This window comes from Leptopilina heterotoma, unplaced genomic scaffold, assembly GCF_015476425.1.
Source record: "Leptopilina heterotoma isolate Lh14 unplaced genomic scaffold, ASM1547642v1 Lhet_163, whole genome shotgun sequence".
In the NCBI taxonomy this organism is placed as follows: domain Eukaryota; kingdom Metazoa; phylum Arthropoda; class Insecta; order Hymenoptera; family Figitidae; genus Leptopilina; species Leptopilina heterotoma.
The window spans coordinates 2,059,291-2,080,569 of record NW_025110879.1 but is presented as its reverse complement, the minus strand read 5'-3'; the positions used below and the strand labels follow the sequence as shown (position 1 = coordinate 2,080,569).

Sequence of the window (21,279 nt, the reverse complement as noted above, 5' to 3'; positions counted from 1 at the left end):
TCAACGACCAATCACGAAGCGGGTTGCACGATTTTCATTGGTCATTGCTAAGTCGACCGGAATGTTCCTAGAGCAATGTGATTTTTATTGCTTTCTCAACGCGGGGTTTTTGAATATCAAAATTGAAATTTTATTAACTATTAACATAATTTACATAATTAATAAAAACTTTTAAAGTAAATGTAAATTGTATTTATTTTCTATGTTTAATTTGATTAAAATGTTTACAAAAACAGAAGAAAACACTGCAAATTGATAAAGAATATTAAAAATAATTATAACAATTAAATTTATTAAATCTAAATTAGTAAATGTAAGTTAGTAATTAATATATTATTAATAAACATAATAATTTAATCACAAAATTTTAAATGTTCGATAAGTATCGAAGAGTATCGATTTTCTCCGCGCAAACGCAGAACGGACAAAAACACGTTTTTTGCTTTGTTTATACTCTGCCACTCTGCATTATAATTTCACATATTAATTTTAATATTTATTTATTATTTCATTAAATGTGGAAATTATATTTTACTTTAGACTAGTTTTATAAAATTATAAATAATTTGATTGTAGTTTGTCATTTAATAATATGCAGATGGTGCAGATTTTAAATACTACTAGTTTTTAGGTTAGGAAGTAAAATTTTATAAATATCGGTGAATATAATTAAAGAGAAAAATTATTTTTCTTCAACAAAAAAAGATGGAATTACGATCTCCCGTTTGTGGAAAATTATGCGGTGCATTGTTACTTGAACACTTTGGTTCAATTGTTCAAAATGTGGCAATGGACTTATTTAAAAATGGTGAAAAATCTTTGAATTCAATTCGCAGTACCACTAAATTACAATTATCAAAGGTGAGAAAAATTATTTTAATTTGTTGCTTGGTATATTTTCGTTAAAATAAATGAAGTATGTAGACTATAAATTACATACATTTTTAAAAAAATGTAAAATATAATTTAAAATTTAAGACGAATTTCACAATTTTTTATTATAAACAATTAAATTGCAGATTCAAGAGGCATTATGCGTTTTAATTAAACTTGGATTCGTTTCTTATCAACAAAATAGTAAAGGAATTCTTATGTACACCATTGATGTGGAGAAAATTATTTTAATTTTAAGATACTCCAGGTAAGCAGAGTTTCTTTTTAAAATTTGAATTTTTTAGTTGTTTTATGAAATTTTAATTATTTTCTGTTAATTTAAATATTACGTTGGTTTAATTTTTTATAGTTAATTTAGTTTTGTTACGTTGATTTAATTTTGTAAAGTTAATTTAATTCTTTGTACAGATTTATGTTCTTTGTAAAAGACAATTGTGGAGATGAGTCTGAAATGTTGTTCGAAGAAATTCTAAAACATGGATATGAAACGGCTTCGAATGTTATAATAAAAATATACAAGAGGCAACTGTGTAATCGTCGTGAGTATTATAGTTTAATAATTGAACACAAGTTAACAACTTAAATACTGACAATTTTCTAAATTGTTATTTTGAAAATTCTCAAGTTTTACTTAAATTTTACTTCAATCAGAATTCAGTAGTTTTTATTCTCTGTCATCTATTTTTTTTCAGCCGAGAGACAATATTCGCTGCCAGTTCTGAAGGAGAAATTCGAACTCCTCGTGCAAAATCAGTTTTTAATGCGAAGTGTTTGCTCGGAGAAGTGCAGCGACGAAGGACCAACAGAAAGACAGGACTTTAGTCTTCCCAACCTAGATCTAAAAAGTTTGACTCTAATGGCGAAGGGTGCCAATGGTGATCCAGGTGACGCTAAAATTTACTGGCGTGTGAATTACGATCGATTCGCACAAGATCTTCGGTAATTAATCAAATATTTTTCAAATCCTGCTGTTATTCATTATTTTTATTATCTTCCCGAATTTGATTTTATTTCCTAGAGATCTTATTTTTTCTTAATGTGGCAAAAAGAATTAGTTTCAATTTTAGAAGATCCTTTTCAAAATTAATTATTTTTCAGGGATCAGCTTCTTATTTCGGCAATAACGAAACGAATCGATGCCAATGCTGGTGAATTAATGCGAAGAATGTTGTATCAAATGTATTTACGTACAGCTTCCTGGGCCGATACATCGAATCCAATTCCATTCACCGAATTGCGAGATGTCATAAAGAAACTTGAAAGTCCGGGTCCTGGACTTATTCAATATTTAGATCAATATTTGCATCTTATAGGTGAAATATTTTTATTTATCATTTTTAGATCGTTAGGCAGTAATTTTCTTATTATCTTTTAATTCTATTTAAATTTTGAAATATTCATTTATATGAATGAAATATCGAAATTTTGAAATTAATTCCATAGAAATTTTTCTTCTTTGAAACTGAATTTTCAGAGGAAGATTCCTGTCAGTTTATAAGAAAAGTTGGTGACTCGAGTGGAGGACAATTTAGCATAAACATGAAAGAAGCGATCAATCAATTGGCATGGGCGACAATAGAAAATATTGTAATGGAAAGATTCGGATCAAAAGCGGCTCGAGTGTTTAGGTAAAAAAATACTTTTTTGGAATAGAATGAAACAAATTTTCATCATTTTTAACATTTTTATACTGAAAATTAAAATATTTTACAAACAAAGATTTAGTAATGTTTAGTAACTTGAAACTAATTATACAGGAGAATTGAATCGAGATATGAAGAAATACTATTTTTAGCTATTAGTTCTTCACAATGTGTAAAAAAAATAATTTGTCAAAATTTTCTACAATTTAGATTGATACGAGCGCAAAAGTTCATAGAGCAGGAGAAAATACAACAAATGGCAATGACACCGGCAAAGGAAACAAAGCACATTACGTACACTTTATTGCAAGAAAATTACATTCAATTGCAGGAGGTTAGAAAGCCGGGAGTTTCAGCAGCACCGATGAAAACGTTTTTTCTCTTTCACATTGATTTGGATCAAGTGGTGCGAATGGCGATTGAGCATTGCTTTCATGCCCTCCACAATACCATTCAAAGGCGAGAATACGAAACTTCCACCAATAAAAGAATGATTGATAAGCATTTGAAAATTCAGACACTCACCGCCACATTCAAAGAGAAGGGGGCTACACAGGAACAATTGGAAGAGGTTTGTAGACATCTTTTCCTCTTTTTCATAATCACAAAAATATATTTTCTTTCTTAAAAAAATCCCCATTATTTTGTAAATTAAAAAATTTTATATTTTCAAGAATAAACATCAATTTTTGAATGATTATAGATTTAAATTTAAATAATTCACTTATTAAGTACATAATATTAAATATTCTTGTTTATTATTATCCAAAAATTTTAATAAAATTTTTCGCAAGAATTTCATTATTCCCATAAATAATATTATTTTCAATACAATTTTAATAAAATTTCTCGAAAGAATACAATTATTTTTAAAAATATTAATTAAACTCGATGATTTTTAAGAATCTATATTAATAAAATCAGACTTCTGTCTGTACATTGTTCCAAGCTTGAAAATTTTTATATATTTTTTCGTTTTGAGACATTAGAATTCGAAAAATGTAAAAAAAAAAATTCTGTCTGTCTGTCTGTCTGTATGCAAAACTTTGTTTTGTTTAACCAATTCAAGTGAAACTTGGCAGTCTATTAGGTATTAACGTAACTTAAAATTTATGACATTTTTCCAAAAAATTCGAAAAATCAAAAAAATGCAAATTTTTTGTAAAATGAACGCAAAACTATCCTTAGCTAACTTTTTCAGATAAATAGAACCAATTTCTACAATAAAATTTTAATAAAAGACGCATTTTGAAATTTTTTTCGTTTTTTTAGATCAACTTTTTTCTCAAAAATCAGTCAGAGAAGCAAGCTAAATGCAGTAAATGAGAAGAAAAAATGTTGAATTTTAAGAAATTCGGTTTTTCGAATTTTTGATAATTTTTAATAATTTTAAATTTTTTACCTAAGCGTGGAGACTATTAAATAAGTAAAGTATTTTTGAAGAGCCCAAAAATAATAAAGCTAAATGAAGTAAATGAGAAGAAAAAATTTTGAATTTTAAGAAATTCGGGTTTTCGAATTTTTGATAATTTTTAATAATTTCGAATTTTTTACTAAAGGGTGGAGACTATTAAATAAGTAATATTTTCCTACTGAAATAGCTAATGGTAACTAATTATTATTTTTTTGCGGTCAAATTAAAATCCCGGCTATTTCGTGATTTTCCAGATTGGTAGAAACACTGTTAAATGTATTGGTAGAAATTAAAACCCGTCGAAGACGGGTACGACAGCTAGTTTTTAATAAGATTCCTTCAAAAAATTCAATTATTTCCAAAAATTCAGATAAAATTCTTCGAAACAGTTAAATTATTTTTATGAATTGTAAAATCCTCCACAAGAATTCAATTATTTTCATAAATAAGAAAATTCTTCGCAAGATTAAAATATTTTCATAAATAATTAAATTTTTCTAATGAATTCAATTATTTTCATAATTAATAAATTTTTTTACAAAGATTCAATTATTTTCATGAATAATAAAAGTCATCATAGAATTTCAATTATTTTTAATACAATTTTAACCGAATTCCTCGAAAAATATAATTCTTCTTGAAAATTTGATTAAAATTCGTCTAAAAAATTCGATTATTTAAAAATTTGTTGATAAAATTCTTTATGAGAATTCAATTTTGAGAAACATTCATTTATTCAATAATTTTTTCATTTTTGTATTTAAATAATTGAATTCTCGTAGAATTTTCTAATAAAAATTGTTTTAAAAATGAATTTCAGATAAAAAATTAAAAATATTTGATAATTGTTTATTTATTTCTTTTGAAGAATTTTATGAAAATTTTTTAAATTAACTACATTTTTCGAATAAAAATAATTTTAAAAAATAATAAAAATAATAATAAATAATAATAATAACAATAAAAATAATTGAAATCTTGAGAAGAATTTTATTATTTATGAAAATAATTGAATTCTTAGAACGAATTTTATTAAATTTTTTTTAAATAATTGAATTATTTTAAGAAATTTTATTAAAATAGTATATTTTGAAAATGTTTTAATTTCAGCGAAGAATTTCATTATTTGTGAAATGTAATTGAAGTCTTGCAAAAAATGTTTGTAAATAATTACATTTTTCGTGGAATTCATTTAAAATTGTATTAAAAATAATTGAAATCCTAGGAAAAATTTTATTATTTATGACAATAATTGAATTCTTACAACGAATTTTATTACATTTTTTTAAATAATTGAAATGATGTGAAAAATGAAATCTTGCGAAGGATTTTATTAAAAGTTTTGTAAATAATTTAATTTTTTTTTTTTTTGAAAAATTTTATAGAAATTTAAATTATTATAAGTTATTGAATGTCAAAAGGTTTAAATTTGAATTTTTTTAATATCTTAATTACTATAGAATCTAATTTAAAACGGTGAACAGATTATCGGAATACAACGATCATTAATATAGAATTTTTTATTCAAAACAGCTATTTGTCAATTTTTGTAATAATCTCGTTCGTTTTGGTCACTTTTTACTTGCTTAGATTTTTGTAATTCGTTTTTGAAAAAAAGAAATGTTTAAAATTATCTTTTAATATTATTTTTCTATTAAAAAAATACACAAATAATAAAGATGAAGAATTTTGAAGAGAAGTATATAAATAATGAAAAATGTGTTTACTAGATGGAGAGTATGATGACCCTGCCGGAGAAAACGCAATTGGAAAAAGTGACAAATCAAGTGAAACAATTGGGTGTCAGTGAATTGCAAATTGACGACACTCTCTTTTTATTGACAACATATTTGCGTTACAATGAAAAGAAGAAAAAAGAAACGACAAAGTGAATATGTGGATGGATTGATGAAATGAAGAAACAATGTTTTCATTTATATAGGTATTTATTTATATGTAATAATAATGAGTACGCTTGTAAAATACAAACAACAAAGAGTACCTAGCTTTTAAATTATTATAATAAATATAATGATATATCTATGTTTATAATAGTGCTGTTCTCTATGTGTGATATAGTGCATTTCATGTCACTATCCTTGGAAGGGAGAGGAGAAGTCACATCTAGGACCGTAGAATAATTTTTTTCTTTCATTTTGCGTAAACGAGTCAATATACACTAACGCGATTGAAAGCAAGATAACGGTCACTTGAAACGCTTGAAACAATTGTTGAGCTTAGTTTCAAATACGTACGGTTGATGTCCGCATTATCAATGCTAATGGCACGTTTCCAATTTTTTTTTTCTTTTAGAAATAATTTTTTCTACGACAATTATTTATTTTGACGAAATTTTGCAAAAATTTAAACTTTACTAATTTTCCTCCCCCCGAAAATAAAAAATACCTTTCTAAGATTGGTAATAATTTGCTTTAATTTTTTTTTTGATTTTGAATTTCATAAAGCTAGTTGGTGGCCTTGATAATGCGAACAACATCCGTGAGATTCATTCTCGCTATTTCCGTTTTTTTTTTGTTTTTTTTCCATTTACTCAATTTAAAATATTTACAGTATTTTTTTCGACAAACGTTCTTCGCATTCACTCAAACTTCTAAATAGAAATAACGTCGTACACCTATTAACTAAGTTTGAAGTTTTTTTCGGTAAAGCATTACTTTTCTTTTTTTTAATTATTTATTATATATTTTTTTTTCTTTATCATTAACAACAACGTACATATAAACGAAGTGAATGCTTGGAATATTGAGATTGAATGTTAGTTTGACGCGCGCGTCTTTTTCTTTTTTTTATCATTACATAGTGTATATTATAGTATTAGTAAATTGTATTCAATTTTAATTTTTACAATTCGCTATTCTTACATTTTGCATTCGCTCAGGTAAGCGTCGAAAGTCACTTCAAAAGTGTTGTCACAAAACGAAAGAAGAAAAATATTTTTTCATGTATTCGAATTTGGAAAAAAATTAAAATTGTTTTTTTTCTTTTTTTCGGAAGAAAAGAAGCTTTTCGATTAGTTACGAATTTTTGAACTATCGTTGTGTCGATATAAATGATTTTTAATGTAAAACTCGATATGGCACTTGAAAGAATTGAATTAAGAGACTTTCGACGTACCCGCTTTTGTTTCGGAGTACGAAGTAGTATCGATAAGTAGCGATAAAAGTAATAATACCCTTTCGAAGAGTGCAGGTCTTTGGAAGTGACAACTGGCTGGAATAGTGATGGGATATCAAAAGATTTTTATTCTTCGACCATTTTTTCAAATTTCTGAAATAATTGAAATTTATTTAGATTCTAAATTTCCAATCGCAATATCGAGATTTATGGATCATTGAAATGTTTTTTATCGATATCCCATCACCAGACTGAAAAATAGCGGAAGACTATAGGAGCCAATAGGCTTTGAAGAAAATTTCATTTGAATGGCAAAGAATATAAAGAAAATTTGAGTATCAATGTTCGACTTTTTTTTCCTCTTAAACTGGCACAAATTTGGCGCAATTGGCTCTCACTCTCTTGTTCTCTCTTACAAACACATTTACACATTCAGACGCGCGCAATGTAATTTCTCTCTCTCTCTCTCTCTTTTTCTCACTGACATTCCGATTTCTCACGCCTTCTACCGTAAATTGGATGAATAAAAATAAAAAATAATGAAAAATCGCCTATTTGAAAAATAGAAAACAAAATAATATGTGTGCTGATAAATCGGACTAATATGAATAATGAATTACAATAGTATGACAATAATAACAATTAGGCGAGTGATAGTTTAATGGCTAATTGAATCGCATTCTGCCCGTTAATTAATTATACACATAGAGGCGATAGAGCTACGTATAGGTACATCACAATTAATATAGTTACACTGTACATTAATAATGTTTAATATTGACACGTGGCATCGGCCGTCGCTGAAAATATGACACTCGCTGCCTTGTACAAATTCATTTATATATACATTAAATAAATTATTATCAACATATTTAAGCTATTCTCCTAGTCCAGCGCGCGAAGAAGCGACTGCGATGCCACCGGGAAAAAAAATGGTTTCACCCACTTTTTTTCTCTCTTCATTATACATATAATAATTAAAAGTTCTTTTTGCGGCAAGGGGGAAGAGATAATTTAGAGTGGGGGCGGGGAAGAATTCAAGGGGGCAGCATATCGGGGCTATAACCGAGGATACTGGCTCTCTTTGTTAAATTATATTTAGGTACCTTGTATTCGTCATTGCACTCATCATAAATTAACAAACAAAAAAAAATTTGAACAGTATAAAGAAAAACGGTCGAGACGCAATATTGATTTCAATGCGCTTGAATATTCCTCAGAATTCCCATTCTTTTTTGTAAAAAGAAAATTTACTTCACTCTTTATTGGCAAATTGAAAAGAATTACAATTTTTAATTTAAAAACAAAAAATTACTAATATTTACTATTTTTCGGAAAAATTATACAAAAACAAAACTCACTTTTCAATATTAAGTTAACAAAAATAGTGTAATGTAAATATTTAACAAAAATTTCCCCTAAATAACGTTTCGATAGCGTATTTTCGAAAATTATAACTAAATTTACAATGTTTACAATTTATTATAGATTTTTAATAAAATTTTTCCAAAATATAAAAATTCTTTGCCCTTATCTATAATATAAATACATTTTTTTTACAACAAAACACGTGGTTAGAAAAAAAGTTAAAATAAAGATTTTTTGTTAAAAGAACTGAAAAAGACTGAAGAAATTAGAAATATATTTAATAAAACTTGAAAAAACTTCGTCAAAAACATAACGACATTTCACTAGAGAAAGAAACTAAAAAAAAACTTTTGTACAAACTAAAAATTATTTTCTTAAAATATTCATTTTTGTTAAAGAAACTAAAAAAAGACTAAAAAAATAGAAATATTTTTTTAAATTTAAGATTTCGTAAATTTGTTTCCCTAGATAAACTAAAAAATAAAATCAATATTTCGATATTTTATATCAACATATTGATTTAAACAATTTTTTAAAAATATTTTTCAAACAATAATTATTTCTACGACGCTTTTTTCTTTTTTAAAAAAATAAATAATATCAAAATTGCTTTTGAGAAATATTCAAACACTTGAAAGATTGAAGTTTCACGTCGAGCCAACGAGGCGACTCGGAACACGGAGGACTCTTTTAAAATAATGGACCTCCTGCCCGCGAAAACGCTATTTGGCACATAAGTATTATCACATCAAGTTCTTGATATCCTCGTGTTCCAAAGGACGATAAATGTCGAGGAAATATTTTTTTTACCCAAATAATTCTTTACAACTTTGATTCCATTTTTACCCCCCTCACCCCTTTTTTCTTTAATTCAACGACATTCACGTCCTTTTTTTCTCTTCTTATAGTCTTAACTCTACTAATTTCTTTTTATTTTGATTAAACTTCATTAAAGTCATGTAATAAATAACAAATTTTAATAATATAAAAAATCTTCTAAGGATTTGATTATTTGAAACTCAAGTAATCGGTAGAAAAAATTTAAAAATAATAATGGCATGTTGATTATAGTAGTAATAATAATAATAATAATAATAATAATAATAATAATAATAGTAATTATGCTAAATATAATAATAAATGGATCGAGGATATCTCTTCTCTTTCTAATAAATTTGTCTCTTAGGCGTTCGCTCGGCTTTTCACTTCCTCTCGCACGAACTCGTTCGATATAAAAAAAAGAATAGAAAAACGTAACACGATCCTGTCCGAGATAAAAACAATACAACGTTTTTTATAATATAATTTGATTGTTAGCCTATTATCCATTAATAAATAACACTAATTCTCGTAATTTTACAATAGTAACAAGTTTTCCTAAAAATTGTCACGCATTTCTTCTTTTCTTTTTTTATATTTATATATTTTTTGTCATATCTCACACTTCAAATCAGGTCCAATACTTGAATCGAGTTTTGTGTGAAACTTGATTCGAAAAGGTTAAAAAAATATTGAATTTTAGAAATTTATTCAAAGGGCATAGAGGAGTTAAGTATGCAAAAATATATATTGAAGAGGAAAGTCTAGGAAATTTTTAAAAACAAAAATTGGATGTGTACCTTTAAAACAAAAATCAAAAACATTTTTTTGAAAATTTTAAAATTAATTTTTTTGAAAAAATTTTGAAAAAAATGAGTTTTTTTTAAAAAAGTCGTTTTTTGAAAAATCTACATTATTTAAAAATCCGGAAAATATATATTAGAGCGGACATTCTAAGGTATTTTTTATAAGAAAAATCGGAGGTGTATCTTTAAAAAAAAATTTTGAACAGTTTTTTAAAAATTTCAAAATTAATTTTTTGTCTTAATTTTTTTTTTTGAAAAAAATGTTGAAAATTTAATTTTTAAATTGTGTTATCTATATTTGTGGCATATTTAAATTTCATTTAAATCGGTTAAGTAGTTTCCGAAAAAAATGAGTTTATTGATTTTTCTTTCCCCTATGCCCTTTCGAAAATTTTTCCGGTAAAACTAAAGAATTTTTCAAATGGTAATTTCGTTGAAAAATCTCGAGACAAGATTAAATTCGTTGGACCTGATTTTCATTCAGAACAATCTCTTTCAGCATTTTGTCAGGTTCAATAAATAAATGATTGAAAATACTATAAGTACAAGGTGTTTTCTTTTCATCTGTTTTCTGCGGAGTTTGCACAACTCGAAACGCATATGGAATCATTTGCGCCGATTCCGATGATTCCCGTTTCCTGAGAGCGGAAACGGAAAAAAGTACAGGTCGGCAATAAGTAAATGTAGGCGAGCAAGTTGAAACCGGTTAAAAGCGTTGTCCCGAGGTTTTGCTCCGACCTACAGGTGCGAGGCTTGAATGGTTATTCAAGTTACTCGCAGAATAACCACTAGGAAGGTTTTATAATAGGAACAAGACTTTTCGAGTCTTATGTAATTAAAAGTTTGCTTTTTTATCTACTTAAAAGAGTGTGAGTCCGATTGCACTCGGAAATCGTTCAATGTCTCCTAGGGGGATTCTTTAGACTATGAGAGCAGAAAACTGGGGCGCGATGGCACAGAGACAGACCTTTCTTTTTTAATATCACAACCAAGTTTCAAGTCTCGTCGATTCTGCGACTGCTGCGACTGGTGCGACTCCCGGCGCGGCGCGGCTCGGCGGGGAGCTGGAACGTTATGACCTGGTCGAAATGGCGTGCGTCCTGGTTACCAGAACATTTCGTGGCTGAGTCTCGAAGCTCCGGGTTGCCAAATGTTCGGCGGACCCGGAGCCATGGTTCAATCCTCGTCCGGGTGCCGGGGACTCGCGTCATAGCCGCCCATCGAGCCCGAGTTGTCGGGGGAGAAGTTCATGACGTCCGAGGGCGACAGACTGTCCTGGGGGTAGTAGAACGAGGGGTGGTCGGAGCTGGGGCCGGCGCCGTTGAGCATCGAGGGTGGCGGCGACACCGAGGGCCTCGCCGAGGGCCCAGCGCCCGAGTGGTGCGTGCTCAGGTCCGAGCTCACTGGCGACAGGAAGCCCATCTCGGGACCGCCGTCGCGGCACCACAGTTGGCGCATCTCCTGGCGACGCTGTCGCATCAGCGACTTGTACTCGGAGATTCGCATCTTCTTCCCGTCGACGATGCACGTCCGCTTGGGGCGCGGCCTGTACCTGTAGTCCGGGTGCTTTTCCATGTGCAACTTGGACAGTCGCGACTGCTCCTCGTAGTAGGGCTGCTTCTCCGAGTTGGACATTGCTTTCCATCGTGCTCCTGAAAAAAAATACAGTTACATTAACAATTGAGGATAAAATTCAAAAAACCACAATGTACACAAAAATTTATTTGAAAAATAAATAATTGTTAATATTTGTCAATCTGTTGATTTTAAACAATTCGAATCATGAACAGGGTTACCACAAAAAATTAATTTTGTTTTTCCCTAACTTTTTCCTGATTCTAAGAAATATTCTGATTCACTCTAAACATTATTAGATATACTCCAAAAAATATTCTATTACATTTATTTACGAATTTCTTTAATTATAAAATTATTTAAAAACATTAATAACTTCTTTTTTAAATCAATATTTAATCACTATTATTTTTCCACAGGAATTAAGTTTTTCAAAAATTTCAAAATAAAACCTTAAAATTCAAAGACTTGTAAGAATATTATTACAAAGAAGAAGAAATCGATCATTCCAAATCTTCGACTCGGACTGATCAATTTTTACAATTCAATTTTACGAAATTTCGATTATTCGAAAATTTTTCAATCAAATATATATTAGAAAATAAAAAATTCAAATAATTTCAAAAAAATATTTATTGAAACTTTTTCAAACAACTTAATTTTACTGAATTGTTAGTTAAAAGTATATAAAAAATTCAATTTTTTAATAATTTTAATCCAAAATCTTTTCAAAATTCAATTATTTTTAAAAATTCACGCTATAATGCTTTCAACATTCAATTATTATTTAAAATTTTAACTAAAATTCATTTTAAAATCAATTTTTTTTAAATTCTACAAAAATTCGAATATTTAAATACAAAAATAAATAATTCATTCAATAATTGAATGTTTCTCAAAATTGAATTCTTTTGACGAATTTTAAATTCGATAAAAATAAAAAAAAATAAATAAATAAATAAATAAATAATAAATAAATAAATAAATAAATAAATAATAAATAATAAATAAATAATTCGATAAAAATTATTTTAAAAATCATTGAAATTCCGCGATGAGTTAAATCGCGGAGTTTTAATATATTAAAATTTTTTTTAAACAATTGAATTCTTTTGGAAAATTTTATTAAAATAGTAGATATTGAAAATCATTGAATTGAGGAAATTTTTTGGAAATAATTTAAATTATGCCAAGATTTTTAATAAAATTTTTGAAAATAATTGAATTTTAAAGAAGATTATTATTTATAAAGGTAATTGAAATTTTGACGAGAATTTTTAGATATTTTTCAAAATAATTGAATTTTTCTGTAGAATTTTATTACTTTTGAAAATAATTGAATTTCTGCAATCATTTGTAACTTTTTCAAAATTCAATTCTTTTTAGAGTTTTAAACTAAGATTTTTCAATAGATCCATTATTTGTAATAATTTATTAATTTAATATATTTTGGAAAATTTAACTACTCTCAGAAGAATTTGAATTAATCAAATTTTTCAAAAATCTAAGTTCTTTAAAATTTCTCAAAATTGAAATTTTACAAAAATTTCAAATTGAAACCTTTTGAAGGTCATCTATTTATATGTAAATTATAAAAGCAATTCTTTTAAAATTTAATTAATTTTGAAATATTTAAGTAAACAAAAATTTAAGGCGAACAAAAAAGACACCAAAATTCAGAATTTTCTTATAAATTCTAAAAGTTTAATGTTTTTCGATTATTAAGTAATAATTATACAATTAATTAACATAACGAATAAATAGTATCTATAAATAAAGAAAACCTAGATTCGAAACAATTTAGATTTTGATTTTTACCCAGAAAAACAGTAATTTACAAAACTGTTTGACGTGAAACAAAGCTTTATGACAAATCGTTAAATAAAATTCTGTGCCAAATTGCAATAAATTTTATTTCATATTCCAAAGGTGGAAATTATCATTATTCATTTTTCGCAGTTGCATTAATTCAATGAACCGTCGCCGAAGAAAATTAATAGAAAGAAATGAAATTTGTTTCAAAATTTTAATTAAAATTTTTGAGGTACAAAAAGCAGTATCTTCTATATTTTAAATTTTTAATGTTTTTTTCATTGTAAACAAATACTTACCGAGAATTTTGGATATGTTCGAATTGTGCATGTCAGGACATGCTTTAAGGATCTTCCTTCGTTCGTCTTTTGCCCACACCATAAAAGCGTTCATTGGTCGCTTGATATGTGGCTTGTTTTCCCCTTCCCTCTTCTGTTGCCTCACCATTTTGGCTGAAGAAATAAACAAAACGGTCGAAATTAATTTATAGTTTCAATAAACCAAAAAATCAGTTAACAATTTAAAAGAAGAACGCGGAAAAGAAATTTTACTTGGAATGGATATAAATTTCACTATTTTAGCGAAATTTTTAGTTCTTTCAGTTAAAACTTTCGCTATTAACTTATCACTGTTCCAGATAAAAACTTTTTTCCGTGAAGTGATGAAAATTTAAATTGAAATATTGTTAAATTACTTGGAATATTAATTAATTTTACCTTTTTCTGTTATGTCTTCTGGAACCTTGTAGCCTTGTTCCCTCCACACTGAAAATAATTATTTTTTAATTAAATTGATTTCTTTAGAATTGCTTTCGAAGATATTGAGGTGTTTATTTCGTATAATAAAGGTGGAAGAAGAATTTTAGAGGACAAAATAGTTTTATTTAACTTACTGTGAGGAGATGTAAGAAAGTCCACATCATCGGGAGGAGGCTCGTCCCGATTTGACGAAAGTTTGACGGGTCGTTGAGTTTGAGGTGACGGTGGCATCGCGCCCGAAGTCGGCGGGAGTCCATAGAGTCCATGCATCGCGAAGTGTTTTTCTGCTATAACAGCTGCAGCTTGTGCCGCCGAATTCACCGACTCTTCTTTCACCATTACTTTACCTACTGCAAAAACCAAATATTTCTTTAGACATCTTTCAATCAAAAAATATTAAATCAGAATCTAAGGAGCGATTTTTTTCCACGAATTTTTAATTTACTGTACAGTCAGTAACTGTCTATTGTATTTAAATTTGCAACTTAAAATAACTAAACTAGATTTTCTTTATGGCACGAAATACGAATATAAAGTCCGATAAAAAATCGAACGAATGAAAACGAATGAAGTCTTTCTTCACAACTGCGTTTTTATTGCAAGAAGAAATTGAAATTTTGAATTTTGAGAATTAGATGTTATGAATATTCCATCTGCAACAGTTTCGAAAAATGGTAAGGAAAATACGCTCCGCTTTGTTGTCAATAAATCATTCATCGAAGTTATGACAGACGATGCAAAAGTCCACATGTCTGAGTTTGTTTGTCTAAGGCATAAGGGAGTTTTGGATAATTCTGAATGTTTGCAGAAGATCTGGGTCAGTGAGAAACTGTTACAATATCATTGATATCGGAAGATTAACCATAACCCAGTCCAAGATTGCGCAATCACTACAAGACTGTTATGATATTTCTGCGAAGCTGGATTTCTTAAAACGCAGACTTGTCTTTTACGAATAAACTTTTTTGGCTGTTCTTTCTTCACTGTCAGGAAAGCTTCTACTTTGTCAGTCGATAATGTCAAATATTACCCCAGGGCTCGAACTATAGTGAAAATATTTAAAAATACGGACTTTGCAGACCAAAAATTAAATATGACGGACCGAAAACATCAATAACTGGTTTTTTAAATAAATATTTAATTATTATTTTTCTGTAGAAATTCAAATTTGTCAAAACATTTAAATTGAAACCTTTTTAAAATTCAAAAACATATAAAAAATTGTTCTACAACATGAAAAAATATATATCTTCATGTTTTATAATAAATTAAAGATGACCGAGTAATAAAATCATTGTTATTTTATATTATAAGAATATTGTTACTGTAACTTTTTCAATATTATTTTCAACATTTCAATTCAATCATTACTCTCTAGAATTTTTAATTAAAATTAATTTTTAATATTTTTAATAATTTTTGGAAAAGTTCTTTGAGAATTTTCAAAACCCCTTTGTTTACAATTCAATTTTACGAAATTTTTATTATTCGGAAATTCTTCAATTAAATGTACATTAGAAAATTAAAACGTTCAATAATTTCAAAAAAATTCAATTATTTTCATAATTTCAATTCAATTATTATTTTATACAATTTTTAACTGAAATTCATCTTTAAATCAATTATACATTTTTAATAATTTCCTTAGAAAGTTCTTTAAAAATTTTCAAATCCATTTGTTTTGAATTCAATTTTACAAAAACTCGATTAATCGGAAATTATTAGATTAAATTAAATTAAATTAAATTAAATAAAATAAAAACTTCGAATAATTTAAAAACATCAATTAAACTTTTACAAAAAAATTAATTCCCAAGAATTGTATCAAAAGTATGAAAAAATAAGATTTTCAAAGATTTCAATTTGAAACTTTTTTAAAATTCAATTATCTCTTAAAATTAACGCTATTAATGTTTTTAATATTTAATTATTATCTAAAATGTAACCTAAAATTCATTTTTAAATCCGTTTTTATTAGAAAATTCTACGAGAATACAATTATTTAAATTCAAAAATAAATAATTTATTGAATAATTGAATGTTTTTGTTAAAATTGTATTCTCATAAAGAGTTTCATTAATAAATTTTTAAATAATTGAATTCTTTCAACGAATTTTAATAAAATTTTTAAGAATAATTACATTTTTCGATGAATTTGATTAAAATTGTGTTAAAAACTTCTCAAATTTTTAAATTATTTGAAATTATATAATAATTTAAATTATCAAAAATTTTATTAAAATTCGATGAAAGACTTCAATTATTTCAATTATTTGAATTCGATTTTTAGAACATACTTCAATTTCTGCAAAGAATTTTATTACTTTTGAAAATAATTGAATTTCTGCAATCATTCGTAACTTCTCCTGAATTTCAATTTTTTTTAGTGTTTTAAACTAAAATTTTTCTATAAATCCATTATTTTTGATAATTAATTAAATATATATTACAAATTTTTAATAAAATTCATGTTTAAATCAATTTTTGTTAGAAAATTATACGAGAATTCCATTATTGAAATCCAAAAATAAATAATTTATTGAAAATTGAATTCTTCTTAAGAATTTTATTACAATTTTTGAAAATAATTGAATTTCGCAAAAGAATTTTGTTATTTATACAGATATATTGAAAAAAAATTTAAAAACTGACTTTTATGGACTTGAAGCTTCACGAACCTGGTTCGTGCCCTGTTACCGTGTAAGTTAATCTTAAAAAATTGTTTGTTTTTTTAATAGTTGTGTATGTTAAAATATAGTTAAATATTGAACATTAGTTTAAGGCATTTTTTGTTTTAAAACAACCTTTTAACCGTTTTTGGTAAAAAGTGGTGAGAAACTTACTCGGTGACGTGAGTGAGCTGAGATGAGGCGGGAGTCCCGCGTAAGGAAGACTCTGAAGGTAGTTCCTCGGCATTGGAAGCCCCGGAGGGAAGAGTTTAGGAGCCGTAGCCGCCAGCGGTTGCTCCTGATGACCACTGCTCCCCGCGCCGTTGGACTGAGAGTCGCTGCCCGGCGACAAGGAAGCCGTTGCTCCCGAGGAAGACGATTTCGGTTTCGTGAGATTCAGCGGCGCGTCCGGGTCCGGGAATGAGTGCTCTGTCGGAGTCACGGCCGAGACGGGCGCCGGGGAGGTCTCCTTCTCCACCTTCGTCGTCATCTGGGCGAGATGTGTTGTTGCCCAGCTGGGACCGTCTCGATGGCTGCTAATCATCTGCAATTCCAAATCGCTAAATTATTACAAGTCTCCTCGAAACCATGAAAAACTAAATCATTATGCTTCAAGCTTATTATAATATAGTCATCAAAACAGTCATCAATGATTTCTATACCATTATAAAAAATAAATAAATAAAAAAAATAATGAATACTGACGTTGGCGATGGAGTTGATATGCTTGTTTCCGGTGGACGCCGTTGACGTTGGAGGTGGCATTTGCGAGGAGACGGGCATGCCTTTCATTTGCTCGAAGAGAGGCAGGAAGAGCAAGGACTGCGGACTTGCCATGTTGAGTTGGCCTTTTGTTAATTGCGCCTGCAACTCCTGGATGTTGTGTTGCCGCTTCAACTGTTCCGCTTGTAACCGCTGCATCTCGATTTGCTTCTGCGAGTCGACCGTCATGTGAGTGGGATACGTCTGCAAAACACAAAACAGAACTAATTAGAGCGATTCGAGGGTGGAGCTTCAAGTACAATAGATTGTTACTCGGACCAGTGCCGAGGCCTTTTTCCCTCTTTTTCCCTTTTTTGCCTTTTTGCCTTTTCTCCCAATCTCGCTCCTCTAACTTTGTAATTCACTTTCCTCCAATGTCTACATTCTAATTGATATAATACGTTCAAATTAAACTCACTCTTCATTTTAATAAAGTATTTTTCTTTCTTCATTCTCTCTCTCTCTCTCTCTCTCTATATATAATACTAAAATATATTAAATTTATCCACTAAAGCTATTAAATTTGCATTGCATCTTTACTCAGGGTTGCTACGCTTTTGCTCTTTTCAAATTCCCTGACTTTTGCAGCTTGAAATTTAAACCAGAGTTTTTTTTAATTTTTTATAACATATAATTGAATTTCAACGAAGAATTTTATTACTTTTGAAAATAATTGAATTTCTGCAATTCTTCGTAACTTCTCAAAATTTCAATTTTTTTAAGGGTTTTTAACTGAAATTCCGAATTCTTCTATATAAATCCATTCTTTTTAATAATTAATTAAATATTACAAATTTTAACTAAAATTCATTTTTAAATCAATTTTTATTAGAAAATTCTACGAGAATTCAATTATATTTAAATTCAAAAATAAATAATTTATTCAATGTTTCTTAAAATTTAATTCTCATAAAGAATTTTATCAACAAATTTATAAATAATTGAAATTTATTTTTTTAGATGAATATTAATAAAATTTTTAAGAATATTTACATATTTATCGAGGACTTTTCAAGGGGTTTCCAGGTTTTTAAAACGAAAATTATTCGGAAAAATAAATAAAGTTCATTTTTAAATAAATATTTAATTATTATTTTTTTTATAGAAATTAAAATTTTCATAAATTTGGAATTCAATAACATATAATTAAAACTTGCTACTTTGTTACTGTAACTTCTTTAAAAATTATTTTCATCATTTCGATGATTCATTTCTAGAATTTTCAACTAAAATTCTTCTTTAAATCAATTTTTTAAAATAATTTTTGAAAATGTTATCTTTGAGAATTTTCAAATCCTTTTGAATACAGTTTAATTTTACGAAATTTCGATTCTTCAAAGTTCTGACATTCTTCAATTTAATATATATAAAAAATTAAAAACTTTAAATAATTAAAAACCAAAAATTCCATTAAACTTTTTGAAAAAAATTAATTCTACCGAATTCTTAATTAAAAGTATGAAAAGTTCAAATTTTCAAAGATTTTAATTTGAAACCTTTTGAAAATTCAATTATTTCTAAAGATCCACGCTAATCAATATATTTATTACTAAATTCTACGAGAAATCAATTATTTAAATGGAAAAATAAATATTTTATTAAATAATTGAATTCTATTGATAAATTTTAATAAAATTTCTAAGAATAATGATAATTTTGAGGAATTCGATTAAAATTGTATTAAAATTTCATTTCATTTCATTTTATTGTAAAAATAATTGAATATCTAAAAAAAATGTTATCATTTATGAAAATAATTGAATCCCTGTAAAAAAAAATTATATTATTTATGAAAATAATTGAATTATTGTAAAGTTTATAAAAAATTTGTGAATAATTGAATTTTTATGAAATTTTTATTATTTATGAAAATAATTGAATGTGTGCGTAGAATTTTTAATAAAAAAAATTTTTTTCATAATTGAATTCTTCTGGAAAATTTAATTAAATAAATAGTAGATATTGGAAATTATTGAATTGAGGAAAATTTTTGAAAATAATTGAAATTCTGACAAGAATTTTATTAAAAATTTTGGAAATAATTGAATTTCAGAGAAGAATTTTATTATTTATAAAGATAATTGAAATTTACCCTGGCATTTTTAAAAATTTTTGAACATAATTTATTGAATTTCTACGAAGAATAATTATATTTTTTCTAAAAATTAATTGAATTCTTGAGAAGAATTTTATTAAAATTTCTTTTTAAATAATTGAATTCTTTTGTGAAATTTGATTGAAATAGTAGACATTGAAAATAATAGAATTTTGACAAATTTTTGAAATTAATTTATTTCTAAGAAGATTGTTATTAAAATTATTTTGAAAAAAAATTGAATTGTTATAAAGAATTTCATCAAAATTTTTGAAAATTAATTCTTTGAAGAAATTGAAATATAAAAATGTATTGAAAATAGTACTTGAATTTGAATAAAATGCACATAACATGAAAATAACAATTATTGGTCTCTTAGTCTTCGTCTTTCTATAATTAAAAGAAAGAATATTTTAACTCACGAACACAAAATAATAAGAAATAAGAAACGGGCTGGTGGATATAATAATTTATCAAAGAATAAACGAATAAAAAGGATTAAATAAATAAAGAAAGTGCATATTTCAAGTGGAAGGCCGAGTCGAAAGTAACAATGTACTGCGTTATATATCCGGACATGCGTGGAAAATTCATCTTCCTCGCGTGGGTCGTTTAACATGAGTCTGAAAATTTATAACATGCTAAAAGGTTCCGTTGATTCTTCATTTTGCAACATAGACAAAAGCATTGCGATTTTTATTTCAATTTTATTATTTCTTTGTCGTCCCGCCTAATTGCGTTAATCATCTAGTTTTTAGTTTTTGGTTTTTGATAATAAACGAAAATTGGAAAAGTGGGTGTTGCGAATCGTGTTTGCCGACAAAATTATAGTCGCATACGGGACACGTTCGCGGATCATAAAGGCACTTTTTTCCGCTTCGCCTTTTACACACAAGGATCATGATAATTTAATGTGGTTAGCTTTATTGTGCGTTCCTGTGGCCTGGCTATGATCCAGATATGCTTGAAGTTTAAAGGCTATTTTAGACGATAAGGAAGACGTTTATTCATCTAGCGAGCGCACCAGCTGAGACGTCACGCACGCACAATATTAAATGTGACTAAAATCTTCCTTTTTCCTTTTTCCTTTTTCCTTTTCTGTCCTCTCGCGCTCCGTGCTCAGCTATTGCAACAAAATGACTCTCCTCCGAGAGGGTTCTTGTAAATCAGCTGGAAAACCGCAGTCTTCTTATTAATCCCTTTAATTTTTTTTTAATTTAGCATTAGAGCTAAGTGCACCTAGCTTTCTTTAAAAAAAGAGTAGGAAAATAAAATACAATGCTAAAAATATTAAAATTCGACCCTGATGTAAATGGACATTTTTGGCATTCGGATAGAGAATCGAATTCGTTTTCAGGGTTGACACAAAAATTTAATTTTCTTCTCTCCTGACTTTTCCCTCATTTCCAGATTTTTTCCTGACTAATTTTGACTTTTTCTCTGACCCCAAAGAATATTCTGATTCACTCCAAAAATTATTAGATACTCAAAAAAAGGTTCTATTACATTTATATACGAATTTTACGAAA

At 27.4% G+C, this 21,279-nt stretch overlaps 2 protein-coding genes across 3 annotated transcripts in view; one reads left to right on the top strand and one right to left on the bottom strand.

Moving 5' to 3' along the window:
- Positions 1–423: 423 nt before the first annotated feature.
- Positions 424–6,003, top strand: LOC122498980 (DNA-directed RNA polymerase III subunit RPC3). Its single transcript, XM_043606998.1, has 8 exons — positions 424–861; positions 1,020–1,141; positions 1,303–1,433; positions 1,587–1,833; positions 1,993–2,207; positions 2,369–2,522; positions 2,748–3,108; positions 5,682–6,003. The coding sequence occupies exons 1-8, from the start codon at positions 706–708 to the stop codon at positions 5,841–5,843; spliced, it is 1,548 nt and encodes a 515-aa protein (XP_043462933.1). The 5' UTR covers positions 424–705; the 3' UTR covers positions 5,844–6,003.
- A 4,374-nt stretch (positions 6,004–10,377) lies between these two features.
- LOC122498979 (transcription factor SOX-13) overlaps positions 10,378–21,279 on the bottom strand; it is an 87,949-nt gene continuing 77,047 nt past the window's right edge. For both annotated transcript variants that reach the window (XM_043606997.1, XM_043606996.1), the window contains exons 4-9: positions 17,599–17,859; positions 17,068–17,437; positions 14,359–14,574; positions 14,183–14,230; positions 13,766–13,918; positions 10,378–11,731 (exon numbers count right to left, since the gene is read on the bottom strand). In XM_043606997.1, coding sequence (XP_043462932.1) covers positions 11,256–11,731; positions 13,766–13,918; positions 14,183–14,230; positions 14,359–14,574; positions 17,068–17,437; positions 17,599–17,859 — 1,524 coding nt within the window. In that variant the 3' untranslated portion in view covers positions 10,378–11,255. The remainder of the gene's footprint in view (positions 11,732–13,765; positions 13,919–14,182; positions 14,231–14,358; positions 14,575–17,067; positions 17,438–17,598; positions 17,860–21,279) is intronic.